Source organism: Capsella rubella, unplaced genomic scaffold (genome assembly GCF_000375325.1).
Source record: "Capsella rubella cultivar Monte Gargano unplaced genomic scaffold, Caprub1_0 scaffold_3, whole genome shotgun sequence".
Taxonomy (NCBI): domain Eukaryota; kingdom Viridiplantae; phylum Streptophyta; class Magnoliopsida; order Brassicales; family Brassicaceae; genus Capsella; species Capsella rubella.
In genome coordinates, this window is record NW_006238921.1 from 9,697,545 (window position 1) to 9,718,537 (window position 20,993).

The window sequence follows — 20,993 nt, forward strand, 5'->3', positions numbered from 1 at the left end:
TATAAGAATCAGGGAATTAGGTTACGTGTTGGAGAAATTGGAAAAAAAAGAGATCAGATTAAAAATTTAAAATAAAACATTCATATATTGTGTCTAATTAGTTTAGAATTCTTAAACCTCATCTGAACTGAGAAATATAGATGTTATAAATCTGAGAAATTAAATAATATATTTTGAGCTATCAACAGTTCATTTGATATGTAATAGATATTGAAAAACAAAAACAAACTATTCAATACCGCTTTGATATCTTTTGAGATTTGGTGAGAAGGTAAAAATTTCAAACTCTATAAATAAGAAGATTAACAAAAAATTATTTTACCTTTTTTCCAGGAAAAACACTTATACTCCTTTATTTATCTTCTATAAAGGATTTGTAAATGAGGCATTACAAAGAAGGTGAAGTTTGTAGTAATTGATGCCCCTCTGATCTACAACGCTATCTTGGGATCTCCATGGATATATTCCATGCGAGCCGTTCCGTCGACCTACCACCTCTCTGTGTCAAGTTCCCAACCGCTTCCGGGATCTATACCCTATATGGTGACTAGAAAAATGTCAAGAACCTGCTGCGACATTGAAAAGAAGCAACAGCAGGAGGAGTCAGCATAGCAATTACAGGACGAAAAATGCAAACCTGTTTGCTAAAGCATTCTTTTACTACACTCTCCTAAAATCTCTCTAAACTCTACTAAATCCAAAAACTTTCAACATTTACAATCCTAAAAATCTGCTACCTTCCGATCCCATAAACAGTTTCCTTCTCATTTGCTATTTGATGTATTAATCAATAATCACCAGATTCGCCTCAAAAACTATTTAACCCCAAAAAATCGAAACCATAAATAATATTACCGAATATATATAATAAACTTTAAAAGATTATAATTAAAATAGTTAATCTTAATAAAAAGTCTGAATTATGAATTCATAGTCTAAATTGTGAATCTTAATAAATATTTAAATATTAAACTATTTAAACATATTAAAAATTTTAAGTAATATGGGAAAATAGTATGATGACACAAGTTTGAATCGATATTACTAAAACTTAAATTATCCCTAATTTGATACTTAAACATGGGTTAAATATTTTTTCAAAACAATACAGTTATATAAAATCTTGATAATTATTAAATAAACTCCAATAAAATCAGTAAGTTTTAAAAATAAATAAATAAAACCTTGCCCCATGGTGTACCGCAGGTTAAAATCTAATAATTGATGTATATTAACAAAGAAGTTTCATTTCCAATAAATTAGGTTACAAATTTAATACCTTTAAAATATTTTATTTTACTATACAAAAAAAAATATTTTTAATTTACTTGATTTTATGTTATTATGATATGCTAATAATTATTTCATTTAAAAATATTTTAGTAAATTTAGAATTAACATGTGTCAACATTTAATCGGGATAATTGACACGTGGCACAATCTTGTTAATGACTAACTTTGAAAAGTAAATTTTGTGTTAAAAAACTCTTATTTTATTTTAGATATTTTTGTGCATATGCTAATAATTATTTCATTTAAATATATTTTAGTAAATTTAGAATTAACATGTGTCTAAATTTAATCGGGATAATTGACACGTGACACAATCTTGTTAATGACTAACTTTGAAAACCAAATTTTGTATTAAAAAATTCTTTTTTTATTTTAGATATTTTTTGTGGATTATACTATTTTTTGTAGAAGCCAATAAATATCATTAAGGTTTAGCTTAGTTTGAGTTTTTTTTTTAATAAATTTATTTCTTTCTTCTTTATTGTATGTGACACTTTTCCAATGAGAGGAACTCTCAAATTATATTATGAATATCTTAATAGTTAATAAATTCAATTGTTTGTGATTTTTATTTTCTTTCTTCATAAAGCAAATAAATATTAAAAGTTGGCTAGGTTTCTCTTTATGTTCACCAATCCAAACTCTTTATAACCCCATATAAACACATACTCTTCTAAACCAAAGCATTTCATCATCTTCCTTGTTGCTTAAGCTATGGCTTCTCTCTTTAACCAAGTCCCTTCTATATCCACAGTTTTCGCCCTCTACACATCTTTATCTGCAACCACTTTGATCCTCCGTAAAATCCTCAACGATATTGTGCCTAAACCATTACGAGATTACATCACTAAGAAATTTGCAGAATTGTTCTCTTCTCACTTCCAGTCGAATTTCACGTTTGTGATTGACAAAACATGGGACTTTTGTGAAAATCAGACTTTCCGTGCGGCCGAAGTTTACTTAAAATCGCGCGTCGCGGGACTCTCCACTAGAGAACTCCCTGTGGGTTCGAGTGATCTCAAGAATCCGGACGCTGAGATAAATTTTGGAGTCCCTGTCAACACAAAGATCTTTGATGAGTTTGAAGGGATTCATCTTGAGTGGATTATGCACAATGTTGAGTCGAACAATCATAAGTATGTGAAACAGTACTCGTTATCTTGATCTTTGTCTTCTCCTTGATCTTTAATCTTAAATCTTCTTTTGTTCTTACAATGTTGGTCTTTTGTGTTGTTTCATGTTTTCAGGTACTTTCGTCTGACTTGTAAGAAGGAGTTTCGTGAGAAGATAATGAAAGATTACTTCCCTCACTTTGCGAAATCAGCAGCGAAGATCATGAGACAACGCGAAAATCTCTACATCTACACTTACAACCAAATGCGGTCAGCATGGGAACCAGCTATTTTCAAGCACCACACGACCTTCGAAACCTTAGCTATGGAGCCGAAACTTAAGACGACCATAATCGAAGATCTTGATGCTTTTGCTAAAGGAAAAGACTTCTTCAAGGGCGTTGGACGCGCTTGGAAACGTGGATATCTTCTTTACGGTCCACCGGGAACAGGGAAATCCTCTATGGTGGCTGCAATAGCTAATCACATGAACTACAATATCTATGATCTACAGATTCAGAGTGTTAGAGATGATGGTGAGCTGCGGAAGATTCTTACTGCTACCAAGAACAAGTCAATTCTTCTCATTGAAGACATTGATTGTGGAACTGATGTGTCTCATAGACGCCAGACTACAAAGGAAGAAGATGTTAAGCTCCAAAAAGATAAAAAGAAGGATGACTTTGGGGTATAAGTTAGAAAAATTTCCTCTGTTTTTGTTAACCTCTCTGTTTTTTCGAACCTAAATCTTCTTTCTTGTGGACAGATATCTTTGTCTGGTCTATTAAACTTTGTAGATGGGCTTTGGTCGAGCTGCGGAGAAGAAAGGATTATAATTTTCACTACCAATCACAAGGAGATGATCGACCCGGCATTGATAAGGCCGGGAAGAATGGATGTTCACATTCTTATGGACTATTGCACCCCATATGTCTTGAAGAAGCTTGTGGCTATGTACCTCAAGATTGATGACCATGTTCTATTTGATCCCATTGAGAAGCTTGTCCTTGAGGTGAGTGTAACTCCTGCTGAAGTCGCACAGCAGATCATGGCGACTAAGAACGCTGATATCGCGGTCAATGGTCTCCTCGAGTTCCTCGGAAACAAGAAGATGGAGAAAGGAGATGGCAAAGTAGAGAAAGAGGGAGAGCTTGAATATGCTGACACTAAAGAAGCTTAAACATAAGTAGACCTCTGCTGCTATTGAGAAAGTTATCATTCTAGTGGATATGCATACTGTATATTGAAAATAATTAAAATATCTAAACATTTTGTGGTCATGTTGAAGAACATTACCTTTTTTCATATATTATTGTGGCGAAAATAAATGGTTTCTAAGTGGAATTAATTAGATTATATATGTGTGTTTAATATTTTTTTTTTTTTACCATTTCTATATTATTAAATTTTAACCATTTTTGTTTTTTGTTCATCTAATCATTATTCTTTTTTTTTTGAACACCAGTCTAGACATTATTCAATTTTTGTTTCTTGCATATTTCTTTATGTTGTAATTTATTGTTTCATTAGTATTACTACATTTTAGCTAGTTTGCATTATAATCTATATATGTATGTATATATTTTAATATAATTAAATCATTAAAATAAAATTTAATCAGATTTTTTTTCAGTTAACAGTATTAACTATTAAGTGATACTTTCCTGTGAGAAAATTATTCTTTAATTAATTTTAAGAGTAAATAAAAAGTTTTATACTAAGAATAATTTCACCATTTAAAAACTCTTGTAAATTTCTTTAAAAACTCTTGTAAAACCTTTAAAATACCTTTTAAAAATCCTTGTAAAAAATTATGCCGGAAAATTTTGTAAAAATATTTTTTTTTGCCGGAAATTGTTTTGGCGGAAAAAGTTTTGGCGAGAAATTTTTGGGGAGAAAATTTTTGGAAAGAATATTCCTTCCTATGGGAAATAATATTCTTTCAAATAGGGTAAAATGGCCCTTAAAATTTAGCAGAGGACAAACATGAAAATGGCAAAATAAGAGGGTAGTTTTGCAAAAAGGTATCATAAAAAGATTATTAGTAATTATTTCTCTAAAATCTAATGATTTGATCTATATTAGCAAAGAAGTTTCATTTCCAATAAATTAGGTTACAAATTTAATACTTGTAAAATATTTTATTTTACTATACAAAAGGAATATTTTTATTTTTACTTGATTTTCTTTTTTTATGATATGCTAATAATTATTTCATTTTAAAATACTTTAGTAAATTTAGAATTAACATGTGTCAACATTTAACAGGGACAATTGACATGAGGCACAATCTTCTTAATAACTAACTTTGAAAACAAAAATTAATATAAAAAAATTCATATTTTATTTTAGATATTTTTTTGTGCTTTATACTCTTTTTGTAGAAGACAATAAATATCATTAAGGTTTAGCTTAGTTTATTTTTTTTTAAAAATTATTGCTTTCTTCTTAATAGTATGTGACACTTTTCCAATGAGAGGAACTCTCAAATTATATTATGAATATCTTGATAGTTAATAAATTCTATTGTTTGTAATTTTTATTTTCTTTCTTTATTAAGCATTTAAATATTAAAAGTTGGCTAGGTTTCTCTTTATAACCCCAAATAAACACATACTCTTCTAAACAAAAGCTCTTCACCATCTTCCTTGTTGCTTAAGCTATGGCTTCTCTCTTTAACCAAGTCCCTTCTATATCCACAGTTTTCGGCCTCTACACATCTTTATCTGCAACCACTTTGATCCTCCGTAAAATCCTCAACGACGTTGTGCCTAAACCATTACGAGATTACATCACTAAGAAATTTGCAGAACTGTTCTCTTCTCACTTCCAGTCGAATTTCACGTTTGTGATTGACAAAACATGTGAGTTTTGTGAAAATCAGACTTTCCGTGGGGCCGAAGTTTACTTAAAATCGCGTCTCGCGGGACTTTACCCCCTACTGTACTGCACATCCTTTTTGCCCTCACAATCATTGATTTTGTCTCCATACCTCATTCCTATTCAAGAATCCATCTTATAAAATCAGATCCTCTTACGTAAGTTTGGCGGAAAAACTTGACTACGAAGATTTGATAGATGAATTTGCAAGTAGAAATGCAAGAAGAATCATATTCAGAAAAAGAAAATTTTTATTGATATGTGATGTTTTAGAACTTTTAATGCTTTTGTTAACCATATCAGTTTTATGTTTACTTTGATCAATTTTTTTTTAATTATGAATATGAAGAAAGTGGTCTTTTTTTTTGTCCGGCTTGTAGTCGTATTAAGTGTAGGGACGGCTCTGTATGTACCTCAAGATTGATGACCATGTCCTATTTGATCCCATTGAGAAGCTTGTCCTTGAGGTGAGTTTAACTCCTGCTGAAGTCGCACAGCAGCTCATGGCGAGTAAGAATGCTGATATCGCGGTCAATGGTCTCCTCGAGTTCCTCGAAAACAAGAAGATGGAGAAAGGAGATGGCAAAGTAGAGAAAGAGGGAGAGCTTGAATATGCTGACACTAAAGAAGCTTAAATATAAGTAGACCTCTGCTGCTATTGAGAAAGTTATCATTTTTATGTGAATAAACCATTCTAGTGGATATGCATATATTGAAAATAATTAAAATATCTAAACATTTTCTGGTCGAATTATGAGTATTCGTTAAAATTATAAAATTTAACTAATCTATGTTGAAGAACATTACCTTTTTCATATATTATTGTGGCGCAAATAAATGGTTTCTAAGTGGAATTAATTGAATTATATATGTGTGTTTAAATTTTTTTTTTTTTTTACCATTTCTATATTTTTAAATTTTAACCATTTTTGTTTTTGTTTATCTAATCATTATTATTTTCCTTTTTTTCTTGCATATTTCCTTTTGTTGTAATTTATTATTTCATTAGTATTACTACATTTTAGCTTGTTTGCATTATAATCTGTGAAAGACAGTAAATATATATATTTTAATATAATTAAGTCATTAAAATAAAATTTAATCAGATTGCTTTTTTTTTTCAGTTAACAGTATTAACTATTAAGTGATACTTTCCTATGAGAAAATTATTCTTTAATTAATTTTATGAATAAATAAAAAGTTTTATACTAAGAATAAATTCACTGATACATTAGGACTTTTCAATTTGTCCATATTTTTTGTGTAAGTTTCCTACACTTACCCTAAATATGCAAACTTTCTTGTTCACTACGCTTTAGTACAACACAACCTCTTTATAAACCCTAAAGTACAAACTTCTTCACCAAAGCTCTTCTTCGCTTTAAAGCTATGGCTTCTCTCTTTAACCAAGTCCCTTCTGTATCCGCAGTTTTCGCTCTCTACACATCTTTATCTGCACTTACTTTGGTTCTACGTAACATCTTCAACGAGATTGTACCTAAGAAACTCCGTGATTACGTAACTGCGAAATTTTTAGACTTGTTCTCTTCTTACTTCCAATCAAATTTCACGTTTGTGATTGAACAAAAATGGGATTATTGCGGTAATACTACTTTCACTGCGGCCAATGTTTACTTAACGACACGTTTGCCCGGATCCTCGACCGGAAAAATCCTCGTTGGTTCGAATGATCTCAAGAATCCAGCAGCTGAGCCAAATCTTGGAGTCCCTGTCAATACAAAGATCGTTGATGAGTTTGAAGGGATTCATCTTGAGTGGACTCTACACTACGTTGAGTCCAAGAATAATTCATATGAGAAAAAGTACTAAGCTTCTCTCTTCGATCTTGTCTTGATAAGAAGTTTTCATATCTTTTTGTTGTTCTTACAGTTATTGTTTTATGTTTTCAGGTACTTTCATCTGACTTGTAAGAAGGAGTTTCGTGAGAAGATAATGAAAGATTACTTCCCTCACTTTGCGAAATCAGCAGCGAAGATTATGAGACATCGCCAAGATCTCTACATCTACACTTACGATCGCGAGGAGCTATCATGGGAATCTGCTATTTTCGACCACCACACGACCTTCGAGACCTTAGCTATCGAGCCGGAACTTAAGACCACTATGATCGAGGATCTTGATTCTTTTGCTAAAGGAAAAGACTTTTTCAAAAGAGTAGGACGCGCTTGGAAACGTGGATATCTTCTTTACGGTCCACCGGGAACAGGGAAATCCTCTATGGTTGCTGCAATAGCTAATCATATGAAGTACAATATCTATGATCTACAGATTCAAAGTGTTAGAGATGATGGTGAGTTGCGGAAGATTCTTACCGCTACCAAGAACAGGTCGATTCTTCTCATTGAAGACATTGATTGTGGAGCTGATTCGTCTCATAGACGTGAGACTTCAAAGGAAGAAGATGTTAAGCTCCAAAAGAATAAAAAGAAGCGTGACCTTGGGGTAAGTTAGAAAAAATCCTCTGTTTTTGTTAACTCCTCTGTTTTTTACTAATTGCTCTGTTTTTGAAACTTATTATGTATCTTCTTCCTTGTGGACAGATATCTTTGTCTGGTCTACTGAACTTTGTAGATGGGCTTTGGTCGAGCTGCGGAGAAGAACGAATCATAATTTTCACTACCAATCACAAGGAGAAGCTCGACCCGGCATTGCTGAGGCCAGGAAGAATGGATCTTCATATTCTTATGGACTACTGCACCCCCTTTGCGTTGAAGAAGCTTGTGGTTATGTACCTCGAAATTGATGACCATGTCCTGTTTGATCCCATTGAAAAGCTTGTCCTTGAGGTGAGTGTAACTCCTGCTGAAGTCGCACAGCAGCTCATGGCGAGTAAGAACATTGATATCGCGGTTAACGGCCTCCTCGAATTCATGGAAAACAAGAAGGTAAAGAAGGAAGAAAATACCAAAGTTGAGGAAAAGGGTGAGATTAAAGATGCTGAGACTAAAGAATAAAAGATGCTCTCAAACATAAGTCCACCTCTGGTGCTATTAGTTATCTTCAAGACTTATTAGAAGTAATTGTCTATTTCAGTTCTACTTCTTTACACTACATGTTCGTTGTATATGAAGAATCAGAGGGAGACAGGAGACTGAGTCTTAAAATTATATATACTATAGTTTATATAATCCGGAACATGGAACATGGAAAGCAAAGACAAGAACTGAGAGAAAAATGGATTTTCAAAACTAACCACAAGTGTAAAAGCATATGTTTTGAGATCATGCAAGCTAACCATAGTCAATTGCTAGCAAACCAATTATGTGTGAATTTTATTCTACTAGTTATAAAAATCGTTAGATCTACTATCTTATAAATATTAAAAAGAAAAATTGTGATTTTTTATTTATTTTTACGTGTTATTTTTAGGTAAACTAATTAGTTTTTTTTTTAGTTTAGTTTTGAAATTATCGAAACTAACTAATTATAAAAATTAATGCATTGAATATATATACAAAATATTTTATATTGAATATTGTATATATATTTTTAATTACACAATATTATAAATGATTCAATAACATAATTTTCTAAATATTAAAAAACTAAAAATATTCTTTTTTTTTGAATATTTATGTTGGTCAACGCCGGTCAAACTGGTCAATGCCAGATTCCGGCGAAAAGTGTACCGGGAAAAAAATGTTCGTGATGTTGACGACATGACTACATATAATTCGTATATGTGAGCATGCGATGCATATAGTTTGTGTAGTTAGGGATACATTTTTAAATTTCGTTTGTGTTGCCATGTATTATAGCATAATTCGTGTAGCTAGGTATTTTTTTTGTTTTTTCTTTTTTAATTACCGTAACATCTCCATGCATGACTTACCGTATCAAGCTGAACGAACACTTGCCGATAAACCATATTCAAGTACATGACAACTTAAGACAGCTAAACGAACATGACGTTTCTGTCTATTTGCTTAGAAACTACGATATTTGGAATCTTATATATGTCTTATCATAATTCAGTGAACAACAACCAGAAAATTTCAATATCCATCTTTTATACAAAAAGTCTTCTAGGAAAGGAAGCCCATTTCTCTCTCTTTTCTCATATACTATATGTAAACTTCTAGTTGTGTAGTGCTGATTTACTTATCCTAAAACTCTTGGTGATCTCTTCTCTCTAGCTACTTTCTCCCATGGAGGCTTGTTCTTTTGGCAGCTATAGATACGACGTTTTCCCAAGCTTCAGTGGGGTAGATGTTCGCAAGACGTTCCTTAGCCATCTTCTCAAGGCTCTCGACGCCAAATCGATCAATACATTCATGGATAATGGTATTGAGAGCAGCAACCAAATCGGCCTTTCGCTTTTAACTGCGATAAAAGAAGCGAGGATCTCAATCGTCATCTTCTCTAAGAACTATGCGACTTCCACGTGGTGCTTAAATGAATTGGTTGAGATTCACAAGTGCTATAAGGAATTGGGTCAAATGGTGATTCCCGTTTTCTACAACGTTGATCCTTCGGAAGTTGGAAAACAGACGGGTGATTTTGGTAAGTTATTTGAAGAGACATGCGTGGTCAGCAAGGAAAAACAACCAGAGGGTCAGAAACAAAGATGGATGGAAGCTCTCACAGATATAGCAAAAATAGCCGGAGAGGATCTTCTGAACGGGTATGTTGTTTTGATTCCATTATTTCTATTAAAATATTATTTTTCTCTACATAGACTTCGAATGTGCATTTCTGGGTGCCTCTTTTTTTGTTGACAAAAGTACTCAATATTGTTATTAGGTCTAGTGAAGCAGCCATGGTTGAAAAGATAGCTAATGATGTTTCGAATAAACTTACCTCATCCACGAATTGTTTTGATGGATTCGTCGGGATCGAAGCTCGTTTAAAGGAAATGGAACCATTATTGTCCTTGAAATCCAAGGAAGCTAGAATGATCGGGATTTGGGGGCCTTCCGGGATTGGTAAGAGTACCATTGGAAAAGCTCTATATAATCAACTCATTAGCGAATTCTACTTTCACGCTTTCATACCTCATGTCTATAGCATCAAGTCTGAATGGGAGAAAAAATTTCTGTCAGAAATTTTAGGTAAAGATATAAAGATAAGAGAGAAATTCGGTGTAGTGGAGCGAATGTTAAATAAGAAGAAAGTTCTTGCGGTTCTTGATGATGTGGATGATCCAGAGTTTCTTAAGACCTTGGTGGGGAAAACTAAATGGTTTGGACCCGGAAGCAGAATTATTGTGATTTCTGAAGATAAGCGAATTTTTGATCAGGTTCATGATGTTGACCATTTATACGAGGTGAAGTTCCCATCTCAAGATATTGCTCTTAAGATGTTATGTCAGACTGCTTTTGGGAAGAACTCTCCACCTCATGATTTTAAGGAAGTAGCCGTTAGAGCTGCAAAGCTTGCCTATAATCTTCCTTTGGGTCTCAGTATCTTGGGTTCGTCTTTAAGGAAAAGGGGGGAAAAAGAGTGGATGAAAATCATGCCTCAACTCCAAAATGATTTGGATGAAAAAATTGAGAAAAAATTAAGAATCAGGTTCGACAGGTTAAGTGAAAAAGATCGAGAGTTATTTCTGTACGTTGCATGTTTTTTCAATGGTTGTAGAGTCCGTTACTTCGAAGATTTCCTTCGCAATAATTTTGGGCTACAATCGTTGATTGATAAGTCCCTCGTACGTATTACACCAGAAGGATATATAGAGATGCACAATTTTGTAGAGAAGTTGGGTATTAAAATTGATCGCGCAGAGTGTAAAGGTAATCCTGGAAAATCTCGATTTCTGAAGAATGCTGAGGAAATTCTAGAAGTATTTACTCATAAAACCGTAAGTTTAATAATTTACTTCCGGTATAAACTATAATCGTTTAAACTTTTGACACACATATTAAAAGGAAAAAAAAGCTGTTTTACATTTTTATTATTATACTGTACATTAGATTAGTAAAAATAAATTGTTGCTATGGCTAAACTAATAGTTGTTCTCTTGCGATAATTTTTTTGCAGGGAACGGAAACTGTAGTTGGAATATTCTTCAAAGCATCAGAACTTAGTAATGAATTTATTTCAATTGATGGAGACTCCTTCAAAGGCATGGCTAATCTCCAATTTCTAAAAATTCATAACTATTCCTTGTGGTCATCGACTGAAACCTGTATAGTGCATCTACCTAAAGGCCTCGATTACTGGCCACGTAAACTCAAATGGCTAGAGTGGAATAGTTTTCCATTGAAGTATTTGCATCGTAGTTTTAATACTGAGCATCTAGTTGAACTCAGCATGGAGGACAGTAAGCTTACGAGGCTATGGGATGGAACTCAGGTAACAATCATGCATTGTATTAGTTGTCAGTATATTACTATATTTAGTAACATGCATGTTTTAAAAGTTAAATGAAATCTTTTTCAAAAATGTTTTATGAACGTGTGTGTTTTTTCTCTTTTCCCCTATTTTGTTTTCAGCCACTTGGAAGCCTCAAGACGATGGATTTAAGTCGCTCCAAATATTTGAAAGAAGTTCCAAATCTTTCTAAGGCAAAAAACCTTGAGGAATTACATCTTCAGGGATGCATATCTTTGGTAGAGCTTACTCGCTCCATTCAGGTTGCCGTTAAACTGAGAAAGTTAAATATGTGTGGTTGCATAGAGCTAAAGAGATTTCCAACGCATCTCAACTTGAAATCTCTCCACGACCTCGATCTCACTTGTTGTCATAATTTGACAAATTTTCCTCTAATTAAAATGGAGAATTCAATCAATATGCCATATCAAGTTGAGATCCGTGTAGATGATTGTTTATGGAACAGGAATCTTTATGACACAATGTGGAACAGAGATCTCTATGGACTCGACTATCTCGGCTGCCTTAGAACATGTATACCATGTCAATTTCGCCCGGAATATCTCGTTCGTCTCATAGTGATAGGCAACAAAAACCTTAAGAAGCTATGGGAAGGCGTCCAGGTAACATTATTTTTGTTATAGCATTCACTGATTCTCGTTTAACCTCTGTGTACGTTATAACTAATAAGTAAATATAACCGAAATTTTCAATAGCTTGTGAGCCACGGTTTAATTTTACATACATACATACTAGTCTTTAACATGAAATTAGGTATAGAATTAATTATGATTACATAACTCATGAAAATCGAAGAATAACAATGTTTTTTTTTAATATATATAAATTTCAGCCCCTTGGAAGTCTCACAGAGATCGATCTGTCAGAATGCACAAAGTTGACAGAAATTCCAGATCTTTCAAAGGCCATCAATCTGTGGAGTTTGAAACTCAACAAATGTGAAAGTTTGGTGACTTTACCTTCTAAAATTGGGAATCTCCAAAATTTAGTGAGGTTGGAAATGAGATGGTGCATACTGCTGGAGGTTCTTCCAATCGATGTCACCTTGTTAGATCCCGAAATCCTCGATCTTACTGGTTGCAAAAGTTTAAGAAATCCCTCGGATTTCATGGCGTATCAAAAAGCTCTATAAGGAAAACACCGCCATTGACGAAGTTCCTTGTTGCATTGACAAATTCTCGAGGCTCATTTGTTGAAAAGCGGAACCAGTTGAAGATGGTCCGTAAGAGAAAAGCAAGCTCGACATCTGTGAGATTGTCGTGAGCACTGCACCATTTTCCGAGGAGAGAGCTTATGAATACACGCCACAAACTGCTGTTGTTTTTTCCTTACTATAATTTATTAAGAAAAAAGATACCTAACTACACGAAATATACTACGTTACATAGCCACATATCCGAAGTTTAAAAATGTATCTTTAATTACACAAACTATATGCATCGCATGCCCATACATACGAACTATATGTAGTCATATCGCCAACATCACGAACATTTTTTTCCGGTACACTTTTCGCCGGAATCCGACATTGACCAATTGGACCGGCGTTGACCAACATAAATATTCAAAATTTTTGTTTTTTTGTTTTTTAATATTTAGAAAATTATGTTATTGAATCATTTATAAATTGTATAAATAAAAATATATATACAATATTCAATATAAAAATATTTTGTATATATATTCAGTGCATTGATTTTTATAATTAGTTTGTTTCGATAATTTCAAAACTAAACTTAAAAAAAAACCAATTAGGTAAAATAATTGTAAATAAAAATAACACGTAAAAATAAAAAAAAATTACAATGTTTCTTTTTAATATTTATAAGATAGAATATCTAACGAGTTTTATAACTAGTAGAATAAAATTCACACATAAATGGTTTGATTCTAATGCTTTAATATTTAAAATTCACATATTATATATTAAATATAAACCAAATGGTACTTGTGTCCGAATATTTTTAAAAATAGGAAAATTTTCTGTTTACAATTATTTTTCCTAATTGTTTTTTTTAGTTTAGTTTTGAAATTATCGAAACTAACTAATTATAAAAATCAATGCATTGAATATATATATACAAAATGTTTTTATATTAAAAATTGTATATATATTTTTAATTATAAAATATTATAAATGATTCAATAACATAATTTTTAAAATATTAAAAAACTAAAAAAATTTTTTTTTTTTGAATATTTATGTTGGTCAACGTCGGATTCCGCCAAAAAGTGTATCGGAAAAAATGTTCGTGATGTTGGTGACATAATTACATATAGTTCGTATATGTAGGCATGCGATACATATAGTTTTGTAGTTAGAGATACATTTTAAACTTCGTATGTGTTGTCATGTATTGTAGCATATTTCGTGTAACTAGGTTTATTTTTTCCTTTTTTTTAACATGGAGAACTCGTCCGTTAGGGCTGGAACTGAATTAATGGGCTTAAAGTAGACTAAAAGCCTAATTAATAACTGTTATTGGGCTTTAGAGAATCGCACACGTGTGATACTGCACGTGCCACAGCAAGGCGCCAAAGCCAAAGAAGGACACACACCATATCCTTCCGTTATCGTCATCTTCTTCATGTCCTCGGAATCCCAAATTCTTAAGCTTTCCTCAAAAAAGCAGAGCTTTTTACACTTCTTTTGGCTTCGGCTCTCTCCCTCTTCAGCACCTTAGAAACTGGCGCTTCTAATTCCGCTCGTATCGTCCACCCGGGTCAGTGTGTTGGTGAGCTCATCATAGCAACTCAGTAGTACAATGGATGTTGCTGAAGTCCCATGGCGTCGTCTTCCTCAATTTTCAGTTTCTTCACGAGCCTCGTGGAGTTTTACTTCTGGGTTTCCTGTTTCTTCGTAAGTTGTTTCATTGGGGCATTTTATCATACACTTTGTCTGTGGCTTGTTCTAATTGAAATAAAAATTGAAGCTTTATGATTTAATGAATACATTGTGGAGATGGGTTTCTTATATGGTGTTGTTAGAGCTTAAAGTGAGAGTTTAATTTTGGGAAAGATGATGAATTGTCCCTGAACTTAGCTTTTGATGACTTAAGACATAACAAGATTGGAGGGGAAAAATTTGTACATGGATGAACCTGAAAGAGAATTGTAATAGCAAATTTGTGAATAGGAAATTTCACTTTGTACTAACTTGGAATCTCTGTTATACAACAGATATATGTTCTCTCATGTTGAGCGTGGGAAGACGTTTAGGCTCACTTTGTGCTTTGGGGTCGCTCGAGTTCGTGCAAGGTCTGCTATTGTAAGTGGAAAGCAAGGTCAGTTTATCTTTTAACTTTCATGCCTCAAATTTCAAGATTTCTGTATTTGCATTTTAACTGCTGGAATTTTGGTTTTCTGCATTCTCAGAACAGTCAGCTAGTCTGCGGAAAGGATTATGCGAGGTTGTTTGGATTGTAGAAGCTGATTTGGCACCAAATGAAGATCTCTACGTTACTGGAGATCCTTCTGCTTTAGGTAGCTGGGAGCCAGACTGTGCGATCTCAATGTCGCCTACTGAAAATGAAAATGAATGGGAAGTTAAAGTCAAGGTAATACATTCACTTGTTTCACTTAAGCCTTAGCTAACATAAGTAGAGATTTATCAGCATAAGGAACCAAACTCTTTTCTTGAAAGCTAGTTCATATGTCTTGTTTGCTTATAACTTAATATGCTTGGCAGATTGCTTCTGGTGTAAATTTCAGGTATAATTATTTGTTAAAAGCTGGATACGGATCTTCATCTGATGTCATCTGGAGACCAGGGCCACAATTTTCGTTGTCAGTTCCTTCTTCTGTCAGTCGAGAGAGAAAAATAATTGTAAGGGATTCATGGATGAGTGCTTCCTCAAAATCAGAAGAATCCTACGACTGGGGGTCTTGGGTTGATGATGCCTACCTTTTTTCAAATTCTGTTACCGCAGCTCAAAGAAAAGGTAACATTTCTGTGGTTCCTCCTCTTTCCGTCTCTTTCCATCCTTTGCAAAATGTTTGAAAACTCAAATGCTTCCAGTGGTTTGGCAGATGAATGTAATTCCGCTGATAGTGCTATAGAAGTCCCGAGACTACTTTTGAATGATAAGCAAGTGACAGATGAATCTTTCTTCTGTGACGAGCTTGCAGCTTCTTCATCAGGAAACTCAAGCTTCAATGCGTTCAGTTCCGACAATTATCAGCCTATAGAGGAACCATGGTTTCTTCAAGAATCTATTACCTTGCAACATGAAAGGAATATGCAGACTGATAGCGAACAAGAAGTTGAAAACTGTGATGAAATTGAAAACGCCTTAGATACTGATGAACAACATCACGAGCTGACTGATACTCTCTTACCTGATGATGGATTTTTTAAACCAGAATCCATTTCAACTACGATACTGATCAATTCTTCTATATGTACTGTGCAAAGGATTGCTGTATTGGAAGGTGAAAAGCTGGTCGAGTTATTGTTGGAACCAGTTAAGACCAATGTGCAGTGTGATAGTGTTTACCTGGGCGTAGTCACTAAGTTTGTGCCCCACATGGGTGGTGCATTTGTGAATATCGGAAGTGCTAGACATTCTTTCATGGACATTAAGTCAAATAGGGAACCATTCATATTCGCTCCATTCTGTGATGGATCAAAGAAGCAAGCAGCTGATAGTTCTCCAATCCTCTCTATAAATGATATTCCAGCTCCCCATGAAATCGAACATGCTTCCTATGACTTTGAAGCCAGTAGTTTATTAGACATTGATTCCAATGACCCTGGGGAATCGTTTCATGATGATGACGATGAGCATGATAATGATGAATATCATGTCTCAGATGCTCTAGCTGGACTAGTTAATGGAAATGTAGTGAACCATGGCGCTGTGGAAGTTGGATCTGAGAATGGCTTTATTCCTCTGGCTAGAGAACACTCTGCAGATTCTCTCGTTCCAAATTCAGCAGTTGCAAAAACTTCTAAGGATATGTCGGCTAAGGATGATAAGTGGATTCAAGTTCGGAAAGGCACCAAGATAATTGTGCAAGTTGTTAAAGAGGGCCTCGGTACGAAAGGTCCAACTCTTACTGCTTACCCGAAACTGAGAAGTAGATTCTGGGTATGACATGTCTTTTTTACCTTGACTCTTTTCCTTTCGTTTCTGATATGATTCTATTGTCTGAAATAAATTTTGTCCTTATAGGTATTACTGACTCGTTGCAAACGAATTGGAGTCTCAAAAAAAATATCAGGAGTTGAGAGAACCCGGTTAAAAGTTATAGCAAAAACATTGCAGCCTCAGGGTTTTGGTCTGACGGTAAGGACTGTAGCTGCTGGCCATTCTCTCGAAGAACTGCAGAAAGACTTAGAAGGTCTGCTTTTAACCTGGAAGAACATTACAGATGAAGCAAAATCATCAGCCCTTGCTGCAGATGAAGGTGTGGAAGGAGCCATTCCAGCGCTGCTACATAGAGCAATGGGTCAAACCCTCTCAGTTGTTCAGGACTATTTCAATGACAAGGTAGTTAGGCCAATTTCCATATTTTTCTCCTCCATTGGCCCCTCTAGATTCTATGTGTTGACATGTCAAGTGACAGTAATATCTTGATTTTTGCCAGGTTGAGAAGATGGTGGTTGACTCTCCAAGGACATACCATGAGGTAAATTTCCCTTAGTTTGCTCAATTTCATCCTTCATAATAGTAATGAATAGTGTTTTGAAAGAGACTTATCCTGTCATGAACGATGATCTTTTACCTATATACAATTATTGATTTACATCATATTTTGAGTGTTATGTTCAAATGCTTAAAGTATAAGCTCCAGTTACATATGCCATTTCTTCTCTTTTTAAACCTACTCTTGCACTTGCAGATAACTAAACTGTACCGTAATCTCGATCACCCAATAGAGTAGATACTGTATCCAAATTATTTCACTAACTGGTATTAGCTTACAGGTCACACACTACCTGCAGGATATGGCACCTGATCTTTGTAATCGAGTGGAATTGCATGACAAGGGTATCCCTCTTTTTGATTTATACGACATTGAGGAGGAAATCGAAGGTATTCTCAGTAAAAGGTAAGAAGTGGCTAACACTACACCGTCAGGAGTTTTGATCCACCTTTTCCTTCCCATATATATATATATGTAATTTATCTTTTGCCTCTGGCAGAGTTCCACTTTCCAATGGAGGTTCTTTAGTGATAGAACAAACTGAGGCGTTGGTCTCTATTGATGTGAACGGAGGACATGGAATGTTTGGTCAGGGTAATTCACAGGAGAAAGCTATTCTAGAAGTTAATCTTACTGCTGCCAGACAAGTATGTGATACGTTTTGGCTGCTAGATTACATATTGATCCGTCAACCTTTTGCGCCAGAAATTCTACCTCTGTATAGTACCTTAGTAGTTATTCTAATAGAGTGTCATGAGGTCAGATACTAACATATTTATGGGTATATGATTAGTGAATGCCTTAGGAAAATTTAATAGGTAGAAAGAGTAACTGTGTGAGGCCTGCTTGACTTGTGCAATTCTCCTTGAAGTCTACTCGAGTTTTACAATATGCTGATCTTGAAAATTATTTACTAAGTAATACTCGATGCATCATGATTCAGATTGCAAGGGAGATTCGGCTGAGAGATATTGGCGGTATCATTGTGGTAGATTTTATTGACATGGCAGATGAATGTGAGTTAGATTGTCATTGTTATTCATACAGTCACATAAAATTCTAGATGTGCAAACCTCTTTCTTGAATGATGGATATCTTGTATATTCTTGTTTAATTTTTTCTTTTTTTGGGTTTCAGCAAATAAGAGACTCGTTTATGAAGAGGTCAAGAAAGCAGTGGAGAGAGATAGGTCACTGGTAAAAGTATCAGAGCTGTCTAGACACGGACTTATGGAAATAACAAGGAAAAGGGTATAGTCTCAACGTGTGGATGTTTTACTCTTTCTATAGAACTTCTAATCAAATTATTTGGCATAGCACGTCAACTATATACTGTCACAGGTTAGGACGTTCCCCTGAAAGAACTGAACCCTTGAGTTATACTTATTGCAGTGAATCATTTTTTTAACAGGTTCGACCAAGTGTAACATTCATGATCAGTGAACCGTGTTCTTGCTGTCACGCAACTGGTAGAGTGGAGGCACTGGAGACTTCCTTTTCAAAAATTGAGCAAGAGATTTGTCGGCAGCTCGTGAGTGTTACAATCTAAGACTCTTTTATGTTACTTCTCTTTCCAACAACCAAATGAAGAACAGCTAAAATAAGTCATAAGAACATCTAGAATAAGTGATTGTTGTTGTTCTTCTTCTCCATTTATTCAAACGTGTAGATCATCCTTCAATTATGTTTTTGTTCATGTCATGATGATCTAAATTTTTCAGGCAAAGATGGATAAAAGAGGAGACCTGGAGAACCCCAAGTCATGGCCAAGATTCATATTGCGGGTGGACAGTCATATGTCAAGCTTCTTGACTACGGGGAAGAGGACGCGGCTTGCAGTCCTCAGTAGTTCCTTGAAAGTATGGATTCTCTTAAAGGTACCCACACTCTTCCTCCTTTCATGCGATTAGCGATAGCCAGAAGTTTCCATGATGAAGGTTGTGTCTTATTAATTTTTCTGACACAACTGAGGAATAAACTGTCTTTTGTAGGTTGCTAGACATTTCACCAGAGGAACCTTTGAGGTTAAACCGTACATGGACGAGAAGACGGTAAATGAAAGACAGCATCAAGTTGCCATTTCACTGCTCAGGAAAGCTGACGCCATAACAGACTCATCAAGCAAGAAGAAGCTCACCCTTATTCCAATTAAGAAGGAGAAGTCCAGTGGTAAACGAAGACGATGAAACAATTGTTCTCTTTTTTTGATTAAGTTCACATCATTTTGTTAGTTGTCTCAAGTAATAATACCCTATGTAAAAACATAAAAACTGTTATTAGAAGATCAGACTTATTCACAACAAAAAAAATTACTATTCCACACTAGATTTAAAATTCAACAATAGAAAATATAAACTACAGATTATATAAAACAATAGAAAAATATATATTGTTCTCTTATCTATGTCATAATCTATTGGACTAAAATATACAATTTCAAATGTGTAAATTATTATTAAAATCACGGTTATGAGATACTAATATGCCCATTGAAAGGTTAGTTTTTGCTTGATGCTTTTTTTGGAGTTGGGCTAATGGTTTAGACTGAGAGAGAGAGAGAGAAGATCCTGTTTCTGGTTATGATGTTGGGTTTAGTTGATTAATCAAGTCGTTTTCGTTTTTTTTTGGTTGATTTAATTAGGTCTAGCCAGCTTTGATGTAAGGCCATCTTTGGTCGATATATGTATCAAAATCCTAATTAAAAAACATTGATCATGTTACAATTATCAAACGGAGTTGAATTGCATCTCCTGAATAGAGTCCTACCGCACTGTTCTATTGACCAAATCAAAAGGATTGTAGACAGTGATGATTAACTTAGTTACATATGCTCACATACTGTTGTGGTTTTTGGTGTTTCTTCTAACATATGCTAAAAATATTGGTTAGTAATATTCATTGTCTTCAAAATTTTAATTTTATTTAATAAAAGTATTGGTTAGTAGTCTTCACAAATGAAATATTACTAACCAATTTTTTTCTATTCAAATAAAATTAAAATTAATTTCATGTCATTTATGCATTAATAATTAATAGAAATGAATAAGGGTAAAATTGAAATATTTTTTTTTGTTAAGTGATCGCAAGTATGAAAATGTCAAAATTTATTTTTTCAAGTATTAAATTATACGTTTTTAATAATATAAGTATTATTCTTCCAACAAAAAAAAGACCAGATATTAAATATCCAAATGAAAATTAGATAAGATATTTTTTAGCTTTTTCCCAAAAAATGTAAAATAGTCAACATAAACATTTAAAAGAAATTCTAAAAATTATTTTAAATATTAGAGTTGTTTTAATTAATGGTATATTTGGAAATTTGTGTAATGTGTGCTATAATTGTGCATAAAACATAATTTAATGCTATTTGAGGCTATTTCTCTTAAAAAAAAAAAACTAAAGAAGTCCTACATGAATGAAGGAACACGTAAAGTCTTTCTTATATCTCTTTCTTTTATGAGAATAATGAGATCTAGAGGCTAATTTTTTTTTTTTTTGTTTTTTTGTTAGGGAGACTAAGTCATCAACCGCAAGCTAGTGAGCAATATTTTAGAGTCCTTATGAGAGTTTCCGAACCTGCCAGCTATAGATTCTTCCTGGCAAATTAGACGACTCTCATTTTCTCAGCTTTTGACCAAACCAACGGACATAGTTGCACAACATTCTTCGTTACGAATCAAGCCAAACAAGATATATGTGTAGT

General features: G+C 33.9%; 3 protein-coding genes and 1 pseudogene across 3 annotated transcripts; all 4 read left to right on the plus strand.

The window, feature by feature from the left end:
- The first annotated feature begins 1,969 nt into the window (after positions 1–1,969).
- LOC17892480 (AAA-ATPase At1g43910) lies at positions 1,970–3,761 on the plus strand. Its single transcript, XM_023786494.1, has 3 exons — positions 1,970–2,429; positions 2,541–3,093; positions 3,172–3,761. Exons 1-3 carry the CDS (start codon positions 2,008–2,010, stop codon positions 3,583–3,585), a joined length of 1,389 nt encoding a protein of 462 aa, XP_023642262.1. The 5' UTR covers positions 1,970–2,007; the 3' UTR covers positions 3,586–3,761.
- A 2,913-nt stretch (positions 3,762–6,674) lies between these two features.
- On the plus strand, positions 6,675–8,260 carry LOC17893603 (AAA-ATPase At1g43910). The gene is made up of 3 exons (XM_006297553.1): positions 6,675–7,108; positions 7,196–7,748; positions 7,847–8,260. The coding sequence occupies exons 1-3, from the start codon at positions 6,675–6,677 to the stop codon at positions 8,258–8,260; spliced, it is 1,401 nt and encodes a 466-aa protein (XP_006297615.1).
- A 1,090-nt stretch (positions 8,261–9,350) lies between these two features.
- On the plus strand, positions 9,351–13,026 carry LOC111831693 (annotated as a pseudogene).
- Positions 13,027–14,237: 1,211 nt separating this feature from the next.
- LOC17891828 (ribonuclease E/G-like protein, chloroplastic) lies at positions 14,238–19,602 on the plus strand. The gene is made up of 14 exons (XM_006296837.2): positions 14,238–14,499; positions 14,820–14,923; positions 15,015–15,196; positions 15,328–15,580; positions 15,669–16,729; positions 16,814–17,131; positions 17,229–17,270; positions 17,569–17,693; positions 17,788–17,935; positions 18,232–18,304; positions 18,426–18,538; positions 18,699–18,818; positions 19,009–19,164; positions 19,279–19,602. The coding sequence occupies exons 1-14, from the start codon at positions 14,405–14,407 to the stop codon at positions 19,471–19,473; spliced, it is 2,985 nt and encodes a 994-aa protein (XP_006296899.1). The 5' UTR covers positions 14,238–14,404; the 3' UTR covers positions 19,474–19,602.
- The last annotated feature ends 1,391 nt before the right edge of the window (positions 19,603–20,993 follow it).

Excerpts from the sequence above, each read along its gene's own strand:
- LOC17892480 (XM_023786494.1), top strand. The coding sequence starts at position 2,008 with ATGGCTTCTCTCTTTAACCAAGTCCCTTCTATATCCACAGTTTTCGCC. Across the intron at positions 2,430-2,540 it reads GTTGAGTCGAACAATCATAA|GTACTTTCGTCTGACTTGTA; the intron begins GTATGTGAAACA and ends TCATGTTTTCAG. Across the intron at positions 3,094-3,171 it reads AAAAGAAGGATGACTTTGGG|ATATCTTTGTCTGGTCTATT; the intron begins GTATAAGTTAGA and ends TCTTGTGGACAG.
- LOC17893603 (XM_006297553.1), top strand. The coding sequence starts at position 6,675 with ATGGCTTCTCTCTTTAACCAAGTCCCTTCTGTATCCGCAGTTTTCGCT. Across the intron at positions 7,109-7,195 it reads AATAATTCATATGAGAAAAA|GTACTTTCATCTGACTTGTA; the intron begins GTACTAAGCTTC and ends TTATGTTTTCAG. Across the intron at positions 7,749-7,846 it reads AAAAGAAGCGTGACCTTGGG|ATATCTTTGTCTGGTCTACT; the intron begins GTAAGTTAGAAA and ends CCTTGTGGACAG.
- LOC17891828 (XM_006296837.2), top strand. The coding sequence starts at position 14,405 with ATGGATGTTGCTGAAGTCCCATGGCGTCGTCTTCCTCAATTTTCAGTT. Across the intron at positions 14,500-14,819 it reads TCTGGGTTTCCTGTTTCTTC|ATATATGTTCTCTCATGTTG; the intron begins GTAAGTTGTTTC and ends GTTATACAACAG. Across the intron at positions 15,581-15,668 it reads TACCGCAGCTCAAAGAAAAG|ATGAATGTAATTCCGCTGAT; the intron begins GTAACATTTCTG and ends GTGGTTTGGCAG.